Source organism: Coregonus lavaretus, assembly GCF_964263955.1.
Source record: "Coregonus lavaretus genome assembly, chromosome: 14".
NCBI classification, from domain to species: Eukaryota; Metazoa; Chordata; class Actinopteri; order Salmoniformes; family Salmonidae; genus Coregonus; species Coregonus lavaretus.
The window spans coordinates 46,847,197-46,860,598 of NC_140001.1; the positions used below are offsets into that span (position 1 = coordinate 46,847,197).

The 13,402-nt window shown below is 41.0% G+C and overlaps 1 protein-coding gene across 1 annotated transcript in view; it reads right to left on the reverse strand.

The window, feature by feature from the left end:
- LOC311141457 (actin filament-associated protein 1-like 2) overlaps window positions 1-13,402 on the reverse strand; it is a 118,132-nt gene that overhangs the window by 62,802 nt on the left and 41,928 nt on the right. Inside the window, exon 2 of the mRNA XM_084176794.1 lies at window positions 2,686-2,814. Within this exon, the coding sequence (XP_084032920.1) occupies window positions 2,686-2,814 (129 nt within the window). The remainder of the gene's footprint in view (window positions 1-2,685; window positions 2,815-13,402) is intronic.

Genomic DNA, 13,402 nt, shown 5'->3' on the forward strand with positions numbered 1-13,402 from the left:
AGGGATCTTTCGTCAATCTTAGCTAGCTAGCTAATGTTACACAGCATCTAAAGTCAATCTGGCTACATCAAAATTATGACAAAAGGTTTTCCTACACTCTTAGAAAAGAAGGCTCTATCTAGAACCTAAAAGGATTCTTCAGTTGTCCCCATTGGATAACCCTTTCCACAGAGGGTTCTACCTGGAACCAAAAAGGGACAGCCGAAGGACCCTTTTGGAACCCTTTTTCTAAGAGTGTACTAATTATTTGCCTCCTTTTTAAATGTAATTGTATTTCCAAGCCACTGTAATGCACTTTTGATTAAATCAGCGCTCATTCAAAATGCATTGAGCAGAATGCACGATCAATCGGACTTGCTCCTCAGATAGGGGATTGCTTGTTCTTGAGAATAGCCATTGCTATTAACTAATTTCAGTGCATTATTCATATAGCTAGCTTACTAGCCAACTAGATAGTTGGCTGTGCTAGAAATTATATAATCATGCTAGCTAATTGTTTCAATGCCCCTTCCAAATGTGAAATTACAAGACAAAAAGGACACTTACCTAAGGATGTTCCTTTATGTCCTCTTTGTTGTGAAGGTTGCTAGCTAGCTAGCTAGCTAATCTCGTTCCCATAGACTTCCACCCAAATACGCTGTGCGCAATAGCCTGTGGACGAGGTTACTAGCTAGCTAACTTTTTGCGAGGGAACGCAAAACATTTTTCGAGGGAACACAATACATTTTGCGAGGGAACGCAAAGCATTTTACCAGGGAACGCAAAATAATTAGAACACCCTTCAGGTGTTCTGTAGTAATGGCTGCCAAAGGTGCTTCCACCAAGTATTCTCTGGGGTGTGAAGACATACACAATCAAGACATCTTCTGTTTTTTTTAAAGTTAATTTGGAAAATATTTTCCACTTGAAAATGTGGAGTAGGTTGTGTAGATCTGTAGGAAAAAAAATCTAATTCAATCTCCTTTTAAACGTTATTTTAAGGCACCAAAATGTGAAGACTGTGCAAGGGGTGTTTAGACTCACTAGGCATAAGTCAGTAAAGGAAATGTACAGTTGAAGTCAGAGGTTTACGTACACCTTAGCCAAATACATTTAAACTCAGTTTTTCACAATTCCTGACATTTAATCCTAGTAAAAATTCCCTGTCTTAGGTCAGTTAGGATCACCACTTTATTTTAAGAATGTGAAATGATTTATTTCAGCTTTTATTTCTTTCATCACATTCCCAGTGGGTCAGAAGTTTACATACACTCAATTAGTATTTGGTAGCATTGCCTTTAAACATTTTTACTTGGGTCAAATGTTTCGGGTAGCCTTCCACAAGCTTCCCACAATAAGTTGGGTGAATTTTGGCCCATTCCTCCTGACAGAGCTGGTGTAACTGAGTCAGGTTTGTAGGCCTCCTTGTTCGCACACGCTTTTTCTGTTCTGCCCACAAATGTTCTATTTTGTGAAGTGCACCAGTCCCTCCTGCAGCAAAGCACCCCCACAGCATGATGCTGCCACCACCGTGCTTCACGGTTGGGATGGTGTTCTTCGGCTTGCAAGCGACCCCCCTTTTCCTCCAAACATAACGATGGTCATTATGGCCAAACAGTTATATTTTTGTTTCATCAGACCAGAGGACATTTCTCCAAAAAGTACGATATTTGTCCCCATGTGCAGTTGCAAACCGTAATCTGGCTTTTTTATGGCGGTTTTGGAGCAGTGGCTTCTTCCTTGCTGAGCGGCCTTTCAGGTTATGTTGATATAGGACTTGTTTTACTGTGGATATAGATACTTTTGTACCTGTTTCCTCCAGTATCTTCACAAGGTCCTTTGCTGTTGTTCTGGGATTGATTTGCACTTTTCACACCAAAGTACGTTCATCTCTAGGAGACAAAATGCGTCTCCTTCCTGAGCGGTATGACGGCTGCGTGGTCCCATGGTGTTTATACTTGCGTACTATTGTTTGTACAGATGAACGTGGTACCTTCAGGCATTTGGAAATAGCTCCCAAGGATGAACTAGGCTTGTGGAGGTCTACAATTTTTATTCTGAGATATTGGCTGATTTCTTTTGATTTTCCCATGATGTCAAGCAATGAGGCACTGAGTTTGAAGGTAGGCATTGAAATACATCCACAGGTACACCTCCAATTGACTCAAATTATGTCAATTAGCCTATCAGAAGCTTCTAAAGCCATGACATAATTTTCTGGAATTTTCCAAGCTGTTTAAATGCACAGTCAACTTTCCAAGCTGTTTAAATGCACAGTCAACTTAGTGTATATAAACTTCTGATCCATTGGAATTGTGATACAGTGAATTATAAGTGGAATAATCTGTCTGTAAACAATTGTTGGAAAAATTACTTGTGTCATGCACAAAGTAGATGTCCTAACCGACTTACCAAAACAATAGTTTGTTAACAAGAAATTTGTGGAGTGGTTGAAAAACGAGTTTTAATGACTCCAACCTAAGTGTATGTAAACTTCCGACTTCAACTGCATATGTATGTATATATGCGAGGAAAAAAACAACATATGGGGGATTGGAAGTGATGCAGACATTTACATTGATGGAAGTTACAATCTAATTAAAGCTGATCTACCACCCCTCCCCCCAACGAAAAAATAAATAATAATAATAATACATAAATAAATACAAATATATATAAAAGTAAGTAACAACAAAAGTGACCTACCATGGGTGTCTTGCAGCTTGGACAGCAGCTCTGAGACTGACTTCTTTTGGGCCTGAGCGATGTAGCTGAGGTTCTCACTGTCCAGCACCACCAGGAAGGAGTGCAGATCTGTGATCAGCCGGTTCAGCACTACGGACACAACAGGGGTGTATTAATTAGTGCAAAGGAAAACGTTTTGCAACATAAATGAGTGTTTCTTGTTGGACAAGTTCAGGTTAGTCCCTCCCCATTTTGTCTGTTTGCTTCTGTTTGGTTCCTAGTGATTACACCCCAGACGGCAACAATGGCTCAATCCCAATACTCCCCCTTAGCACCCCCCCCCCCCCTCCAGTTTGCGCAATCCCGCGAGCCGCATCGAGTCGGAGTGGTGTCCCAATTCAACTTTGATCAAGGAGTAGTGCCTTTTCAGTCACCTAGTTGGCCCTCTAAACCAAGCAAATCGAGATGCAGACTTCCTCTCGAGTGGTTATCAAAACACCCATGAAGCTCTGCGACCTAAGGCTCTAAAGTTGCTTCAGGAAGATGGTTGACAAAAATATTAGGATGGAAGCAAATGTAAGTAATTATAACTTCATAACGAATCATTAATTTTTTTTGCAGTTAAGAGGAATATGTTAGTTAATGTAAAGACAAATCATTCTGCATATATTTTGGTCATAAAGATAATTTACAAAAATCGCTATTTAACAAGCTAGCTGAATAGCTAACATTAGCCAACTAGCTATATATTTACATTTACATTTACGTCATTTAGCAGACGCTCTTACCCTTACTTAGCTTGCTATATGGGCTTTTAACATTTGTATGAATTGTAAATCGTGTTATTTAATGTTTTCCAGACTCCTGAGCAAATCAGCAAACCAGGCTGTCATCTTGTGAAACACAGTGGATTCAAATAACCTAGCTAGCTAGCTAGCTAACTAAAGCATTTACTAGAAATGTAATGTACAATTTTGTAAGCTTGCCTTGCAGTTCATTAAAATATATTTAAAAAACTCATTGATCTGACATGACTGTCACGTGATAAGATGGCGTATTGAAGCGGAATCACCTCAAGATAAAAACATAATATTCAATATCAGTAAGTTAGACTAAATATTAGCACTTCATATAGTCGTGGGTAATAACATTCAATCTGGATAATAACACAAAAGAAATCATAAGGCTAGAGAAATGTAGCGACAAATATTACAACAACAAGCAATACTCAAACATGACGGAGGATAAACGAGGAGAATCTATCTCCAAGAGAAAACGCAACTCCTCGACGGATACAGATGATTTATGCTTTTCACCACTGGGACTGGTAAGTGTGGAAAGCGATTTGTTGAAGTCGATAAATGACAAACTGGGCATACTAGAGTTGGTCAGTAAGGATATAAAGGAGTTGAAGGCGAGTCTGAAAAAGCTGTGATAATGGAGAAAGATACAAAAAAGCTAAAAGGGACAGTCACTAAGATAGAAACGGACGTTAAGGAAGTTAAAGGAGAACAACTTTCTGAGAGAAGCCTTACTAGACATACAGACTAGAACGATGAGAGAAAATCTAGTACTTATGGGTTTCCAAGAAAAAGAAGGAGAATTACCCAGAAAATTGTGAAGGACTTCTTCTAACAGCGCTTCAAATCCCACTCGATGCTGTCGATAAAATCCAACTTGAACGTGTACACCGTTTCGGACAAAGAGGATAGCGATATGAGCGTCCAATCGTTGCCAAATTTGCTTTCTTTAAGGATAAAGTAATGGTTTAAAGCCTAGGTAAACTCAAAAGGGGTGATGATATTAATTAACAGTAATTTCGATCAGAATGTGCAAATTGTCCAGGTAGATGGATGATTTTAAATATGTTATTAGACCATAAACAGATATGGCTCATTAACCTTTACGGACCAAATAATGATGATCCACACTTCTTTGACAATATATATAATAAATTATCAACCCTGCAAGCAATACAAGACTCTATTATTATGGTGGGAGATTATAATACCGTTTTAAATAGCTCAATGGACCGTAAAGGAAATCACACTACAAACTATCACCCTCATGCTTTTAAGGAAATCATGAATGTCATGGATACATTATAACTAGTAGATATATGGAGGCTTAAATATCATGACCTAGTGAGATATTCATGGCGGAGACTCAATCAAGCTAGTCGTCTTGACTTCTTACGTCATTCTCGTTGGCACCAAAAGTAAAAAAAAAAAAGTGTTGATAGGGGACAGAATGCGGTCGGACCATCATATTATTGGCAAATACATTACTCTTACTGAATTTCCACACTGGGCGAGGATATTGGAAATTTAATCAAAGCCTATTGGATGATAACTTGTTTTTAACTAGGACAGAGGAATTTATAACAGATTTTTTTCCAACATAACATAGGTACAGCAAATCCCCTTATTGTATGGGACACTTTTAAATGTGCCTTTAGAGGCCATGCAATTCAGTACTCATCCCGAAAACAAAAGCAATTTAGGTCAAAAGACTCCATACTAACAAAGGAAATAGAAGGTCTAACAGAACAGATACAGTGAGGGAAAAAAGTATTTGATCCCCTGCTGATTTGTACGTTTGCCCACTGACAAATAAATAATCAGTCTATAATTTTAATGGTAGGTTTATTTGAACAGTGAGAGACAGAATAACAACAAAAAAATTCAGAAAAACGCATGTCAAAAATGTTATAAATTGATTTGCATGTTAATGAGGGAAATACATATTTGACCCCTCTGCAAAACATGACTTAGTACTTGGTGGCCAAACCCTTGTTGGCAATCACAGAGGTCAGACGTTTCTTGTAGTAGGCCACCAGGTTTGCACACAACTCAGGAGGGATTTTGTCCCACTCCTCTTTGCAGATCTTCTCCAAGTCATTAAGGTTTCGAGGCTGACGTTTGGCAACTCGAACCTTCAGCTCCCTCCACAGATTTTCTATGGGATTAAGGTCTGGAGACTGGCTAGGCCACTCCAGGACCTTAATGTGCTTCTTCTTGAGCCACTCCTTTGTTGCCTTGGCCGTGTGTTTTGGGTCATTGTCATGCTGGAATACCCATCCACGACCCATTTTCAATGCCCTGGCTGAGGGAAGGAGGTTCTCACCCAAGATTTGATGGTACATGGCCCCGTCCATCATCCATATTTCTCAGAAAGTTTTAAACTGTCAAGAGGAGTAAAACAAGGTTGTACACTATCGGCATATCTATTTATTATGGCCATCGAAATGTTAGCTATTAAAATCAGATCCAACAATAATATCAAGGGAATAGACATCCAGGGCTTAAAAACAAAAGTGTCATTGTACGCTGATGATTTATGTTTTCTTTTAAATCCACAACTTGAATCCCTCCACAGCCTCATAGAGGATCTAGATACGTTTTCTAACCTCTCTGGATTACAACCAAATTATGACAAATGTACTATATTACGTATTGGATCACAAAAAAATACAATTTCTACAATACCATGTATTTTACCAATAAATATTCTGATGGTGATGTGGATATACTCGGAATACATATCCCAAATGAAATAAATGATCTCACTCCAATAAATTTGAATAGAAAGTTAGCAAAATAGATAAGATCTTGCTCCCATGGAAAGGCAAATACCTGTCTATTTGTGGAAAAATCACCCTGATTAACTCTTTAGTATTATCCCAGTTTACCTATTTGCTTATGGTCCTGCCTACGCCTAGCAAACAGTTGTTTAAATTATATGAGAATTATTTTTTCCATTTTATTTGGAATGGCAAGCCAGACTAAATTAAACGGGCCTATTTATATAATGAATATGAATTCGGAGGACAGAAATGATTAAATATTAAAGCATTAGACCTATCACTGAAAGCTTCAGTCTACAAAAGTTATACTGAAATCCGAACTGGTTCTCTAGCAAATTAGTAAGATTGTCTCACCCCATGTTCAAGAATGGCCTTTTTCCCTTTATTCAGATTACAACCTCTCACTTTCAGTTATTTGAAAAGGAAATCATCTCCCAAATATCACTATTTCTAAAACAAGCCATAGAAAGTTGGTTGCAATTTCAATTGAATCCTCCAGAAACTACAAAACAAATAATGCAACAAATATTGTGGTTAAAGTCAAATATACTAATTGATAAAAAATGTAATTTTTAGAAAAAAATAATTTTTTGAATTTTAAAAAAATGATATCATAGGTAGGACTGGTAGAGTTATGTTGCAAATGCAGCTAACAAAAACATATGGAAATGTCTGCTCTACACAAAATTACAACCAAATAATTGCAGCATTACCGCAAAAATCGAAGAGGAAAGTCGAAGGGGGAAAAAGTAAGGAACTTGTCTGTCGGCCCTGCATTAAAGAACATAATTGGTTAAATAAAATTGTGATAAATAAAAAAGTATACCAGTTTAATTTAAGGACCATAGGATTGACAGCCGTCCCATATAAAATAGTTGGGAAGAGATTTTTGAAGTACCGATTCCATGGCATAGTGTTTATGAACTGATACGCAAAACGACACCAGATTCAAAACTTAGAATTTTTCAATTTAAATTATTATACAAAATTCTTGCTACCAATAGAATGTTATTTATATGGGGGATTTTGCTGCAAAGAGACAGAATCATTAGATCATTTGTTTTGGTACTGTCCATTTGAAGCTTGTTTTTGGTCACAGGTCCAGGAATGGCTGAAGGATTGCAATATTTACCTGGAGCTAACCCTGCCGATAGCACTACTGGGTGATCTGAAAAGTCATAGTCAATCGATCAATAACATAATAATACTTTTAGCAAAAATGTTTATTTTCAATTTACAATCTGTACAAACAATGAGAATAGAAGGGTTCAGAACTTTTGTGAAACATCACAGTACAGTTGAAAAATATATGGCAAATAGAAATCCAATATGGATGGTTTTAAGAGATAGATGGGAGTTGTTGAATGGAGCTGAAGGATTGGACTAATAACAACTAACAATAACTAATAACAACAAGATAACTAATGTAAAGCATACTGTGTCCATAATAAGTATATAGGTTGAGAGCTTTTGTGAAAGAGCACAGTTAGAAAGATATGGCATACAGAAGCAAACCGGATGGACATCGGAGAGGTTGAGGGTAGAGGACGTTCAGGAGTGAATACTAATGAATACACCCCTGTTGTGTCCGCAGTGCTGAACCGGCTGATCACAGATCTGCACTCCTTCCTGGTGGTGCTGGACAGTGAGAACCTCAGCTACATCGCTCAGGCCCAAAAGAAGTATCAGAGCTGCTGTCCAAGCTGCAAGACACCCATGGTAGGTCACTTTTGTTGTACCTTACTTTTATATATATTTGTATTTATTTATGTATTATTATTATTATTATTATTATTAATTTTTTCGTTGGGGGGAGGGGTGGTAGATCAGCTTTAATTGCAGATAGATTGTAACTTCCATCAATGTAAATGTCTGCATCACTTCCAATCCCCCATATGTTGTTTTTTTCCTCGCATATATACATACATATGCAGTTGAAGTCGGAAGTTTACATACACTTAGGTTGGAGTCATTAAAACTCGTTTTCAACCACTCCACAAATTTCTTGTTAACAAACTATTGTTTTGGTAAGTCGGTTAGGACATCTACTTTGTGCATGACACACTTAATTTTTCCAACAATTGTTTACAGATAGATTATTCCACTTATAATTCACTGTATCACAATTCCAGTGGATCAGAAGTTTATATACACTAAGTTGACTGTGCCTTTAAACAGCTTGGAAAATTCCAGAAAATGATGTCATGGCTTTAGAAGCTTCTGATAGGCTAATTGTCACGCCCTGGCTCTGGGGACTCTAATATTTTGAGCCAGGGTGTGTAAAGTATATGTGTTTTGTTCTAGGTTTCACATTCTAGTATTGTTTGTCTATGTTGGCCAGTGTGGTTCTCAATCAGAGTCAACGTGATTCAGCTGTTGCTTGTTGTCTCTGATTGAGAACCATACTTTAGCAGCCTGTTTCCCCACAGAGTTTGTGGGATCTTGTTTCTAGTCTGTTGTGTTAGACCGTGAACTGTCACGTTATCGTTTTGTTGTTTTTGATCGTGTCTCTAATAAAGAGTATGTTTGCCTGCAACGCTGCGCCTTGGTCCTCATCTCTCACCGACGATCGTGACAGAAGATCCCACCAGAACTGGACCAAGCAGCCTAGTGAGGAGCAGAGAGGGTGGACTTGGGAACAGTGGAGGAAGAGCTTCGACTGGGTCAAGCCGAATGAGGAGCTGAATGGCGGGAATTGGAAGCAGAAGAGCGAGAGTTGGGCGAGAACCATAGAGGCCTGGCCCACGGGGAAGAGAGACTCCCAGAAAATTTTTAGGGGGGGGCTCACGACGTCGGGGCAGCAGGAGGCCGCGATAGAGCGGCCCAGCGGGTTGGCAGAGGAGGCCGCCAGGTTACGGGGGCCACTGGTCGAAGAGGGGATGGAAGGTGTAGAGGCACGGCGAGAGGTACTGGGGTGTGTTGCCAGTCCGGTCCGGCCTGTTCCTGATCCCCACGTAGGGCCAGTGGTGTGTGTTCCCAGTACGGTCCGGCCTGTTCCTGCCACTCGCACCAAGTCTACGGTGCGCGTCGCCAGCTCGGCCCGGCCTGTTCCTGCTCCCCGCACCAAGCCTGTGGTGCGCTTCGTCAGCCCGGTCCGGCCCGCTCCTGCTCCCCGCACCAAGTCAGTGGTGCGCTTCGTCAGCCCGGTCCGGCCCGCTCCTGCTCCCCGCACCAAGTCAGTGGTGCGCTTCGTCAGCCCGGTCCGGCCCGCTCCTGCTCCCCGCACCAAGTCAGTGGTGCGTTTCGTCAGCCCGGCTCGGCCCGTTCCTGCTCCCCGCACCAAGTCAGTGGTGCGTTTCGTCAGCCCGGCTCGGCCCGCTCCTGCTCCCCGCACCAAGTCAGTGGTGCGTTTCGTCAGCCCGGCTCGGCCCGTGCCTGCTCCCCGCACCAAGTCAGTGGTGCGCTTCGTCAGCCCGGTCCGGCCCGCTCCTGCTCCCCGCACCAAGTCAGTGGTGCGTTTCGTCAGGCCGGCTCGGCCCGCTCCTGCTCCCCACACCAAGCCAGTGGTGTGCGTCGTCAGTCCGGCACGGCCCGTGCCTGTTCCACTGGTGGCTGGTCCGGCACCGGTCAGATGCTTCACGCCGGAGCTAGAGCAATCCGCTCCACCAGTGTGCAGTCCAGCTCCGGCCAGCGGGGCCAGACCGGACCAGGGGTACTTTGGGGGGTTGGAGAGGGAGCGGGGATCAGGCCCGGAGCCGGATCCGCCGCCTAAGCGGAGTGCCCACCCGGTCCCTCCCCTGTGGTATTTGGTGGGCGCGGTCGGAGTCCGCGCCTTTATGGGGGGTTACTGTCACGCCCTGGCTCTGGGGACTCTAATATGTTGAGCCAGGGTGTGTAAATTATATGTGTTTTGTTCTAGGTTTCACATTCTAGTATTGTTTGTCTATGTTGGCCAGTGTGGTTCTCAATCAGAGGCAACGTGATTCAGCTGTTGCTTGTTGTCTCTGATTGAGAACCATACTTTAGCAGCCTGTTTCCCCACAGAGTTTGTGGGATCTTGTTTCTAGTCTGTTGTGTTAGACCGTGAACTGTCACGTTATCTTTTTTTTTTTTTTGATCGTGTCTCTAATAAAGAGTATGTTTGCCTGCAACGCTGCGCCTTGGTCCTCATCTCTCACCGACGATCGTGACACTAATTGACATCATTTGAGTCAATTGGAGGTGTACCTGTGGATGTATTTCAAGGCCTACCTTCAAACTCAGTGCCTCTTTGCTTGACATCATGGGAAAATCAAAAGATATCAGCCAAGACCTCAGAAAAATAATTGTAGACCTCCACAAGTCTGGTTCATCCTTGAAAGCAATTTCCAAACGCCTGAAGGTACCACGTTCATCTGTACAAACAATAGTATACAAGTATAAACACCATGGGACCACGCAGCCGTCATACCGTTCAGGAAGGAGACGCGTTCTGTCTCCTAGAGATTAACGTACTTTGGTGCGAAAAGTGCAAATCAATCCCAGAACAACAGCAAAGGACCTTGTGAATATGCTGGAGGAAACAGGTACAAAAGTATCTATATCCACAGTAAAATGAGTCCTATATCGACATAACCTGAAAGGCTGCTCAGCAAGGAAGAAACCACTGCTCCAAAACCGCCAGACTACGGTTTGCAACTGCACATGGGGACAAAGATCTTACTTTTTGGAGAAATGTCCTCTGGTCTGATGAAACAAAAATAGAACTGTTTGGCCATAATGACCATTGTTGTGTTTGGAGGAAAAAGGGGGATGCTTGCAAGCCGAAGAACACCATCCCAACCGTGAAGCACGGAGGTGGCAGCATCATGCTGTGGGGGTGCTTTGCTGCAGGAAGGACTGGTGCACTTCACAAAATAGATGGCATCATCAGGAAGGAAAATTATGTGGATATATTGAAGCAACATCTCAAGAAATCAGTCAGGAAGTTCAAGCTTGGTCACAAATGGGTCTTCCAAATGGACAATCACCCCAAGCATACTTCCGAATTTGTGGCAAAATGGCTTAAGGACAACAAAGTCAAGGTATTGGAGTGGCCATCACAAAGCCCTGACCTCAATCCTATAGAAAATGTGTGGGCAGAACTGAAAAAGCATGTGCGAGCAAGGAGGACTACAAACCTGACTGTTATACCAGCTCTGTCAGGAGGAATGGGCCAAAATTCATCCAACTTGTTGTGGGAAGCTTGTGGAAGGCTACCTGAAACGTTTGACTCAAGTTAAACAATTTAAAGGCAATGGTACCAAATACTAATTGGGTGTATGTAAACTTCTGACCCACTGGGAATGTGATGAAAGAAATAAAAGCTGAAATAAATCATTCTCTCTACTATTATTCTGACATTTCACATTCTTAAAATAAAGTGGTGATCCTAACTGACCTAAGACAGGGAATTTTTACTAGGATTAAATGTATACACCCATACACACAAAAAAAAAATAATGTATGCACGCATGACTGTAAGTCGCTTTGGATAAAAGCGTCTGCTAAATGGCATATTATATTATATTATATATTATTATATATTATTATATATTATATTATATTATATATATTATATTATAAATGTCAGGAATTGTGAAAAACTGAGTTTAAATGTATTTGGCTAAGGTGTATGTAAACTTCCGACTTCAACTGTATGCACTGAGCTTGTCTGATGCTTTAAGCACTGTTTGATTCAATAATTAAGACACACAAATGACTCAAGAAAGAGCTTGATGGTCACACTCTGCTAAAAAAATGACAGCGAGTGCCTGTGTGACGGGGCACGTTGTCTCGCTCTCCTCCCTACTGCAGCGACACAGCACAGCAAGTGTTTATTGCGCTGTCCGTGCTGAAGCTGCAACATAATTTCAGCCATTTAGTTTCTTACCTGTTTCTGACTGAAAAGTTCTGTTACCGAAATCCCTAATTTGTTTAGGAAAAACATTCCCTATTCCCTCAACCCTTGCTCTCTTTACGTGAAGCATGTAAGCATTGCATGCATGTGACCAATAGGGCCTGACCTATAGCCTATCATAATCACATCAATAAATTGGTTATAACAAACTCTGAACACAGTAACACATGACAGCAAAATGGATGCGGAGGACGTGAAAAAGAAACTTGAAAAGGGCGAATGTTTACTGGTTGCTCAGGAGGGAAAGGGGAAGTCAGATCTGTGGAAGACATTTGACTTAGTTGTAGAAACTACTGGAGATCAAGAAAAAGGATGGTATAGGAGCAAGCGTTGCGTGAGTATTGTGTGTGCCCAATAGTTGTTGTTAGATTGCAATATTTAAAACAAAATCTGACCATTTGGAACAGTGTAAACAACACTAATTAAATAAGTGTACCAAAGAGTCTGTTCTAACGGGGGGAAAATTACATAAAGCCTTTATTACAGCAGACTAAAAACAGTTGCATGAATTTGTGAATTGCGGTTTATTTATTGTTTAGGCTAATTATTCAAAGCTCCCTTTATTATTAAATGTTTAACCTAAAATGCTTGATTGCATTTCAAAGCATGAATGTCTCGAATGCTGTTTGATGGCATGAACGAATGAATGATTGATCGATTGATTGATACAATAGCCTATATATTGAAATATAGGCCTAAGTAAGTTTTGGTATTGACTAAATAGGACGTGGTCTTAGGCCTACAGCTTGATGGGGGTTATACAAGGCTACTATACAAAGCCTACTAATGATAACGACATTACTTATTATTATAATGATGATCATAATAATAATTGTAATAATAACAATAACAATAAGAAGGAACAGCGCCGGAGAAGATGGCTGCCGTTTTACAGCCCTCTAACCAACCCTCTAACCAATTGTACTATTATGTGTGTTTTTCCGCGTTATTTGTAATTTATTTTGTACATAATGTTTCTGCCATCGTCTCTTATAACCAAAAAGAGCTTCTGGATATCAGGAGAGCGATTACTCACCTCGCATTGGACGAAGATTTTTTCTTCAACGAGGCGGCCGCGAAGGATATCATACAGACACCCGACAAGGCCCAAATCCCCGTCATTCGCGTGAGGAAGAGACGGAGATATCGCGGACGCAGATCCGGGTGCCTTGTAAGGATCCGACGGCGAGCGAGTAAACTGCCTCTTCCATCAATCCTATTAGCCAACGTTCAAGCTTTTGAGAATAAAATGGACGATTTAAGATTACGGTTAT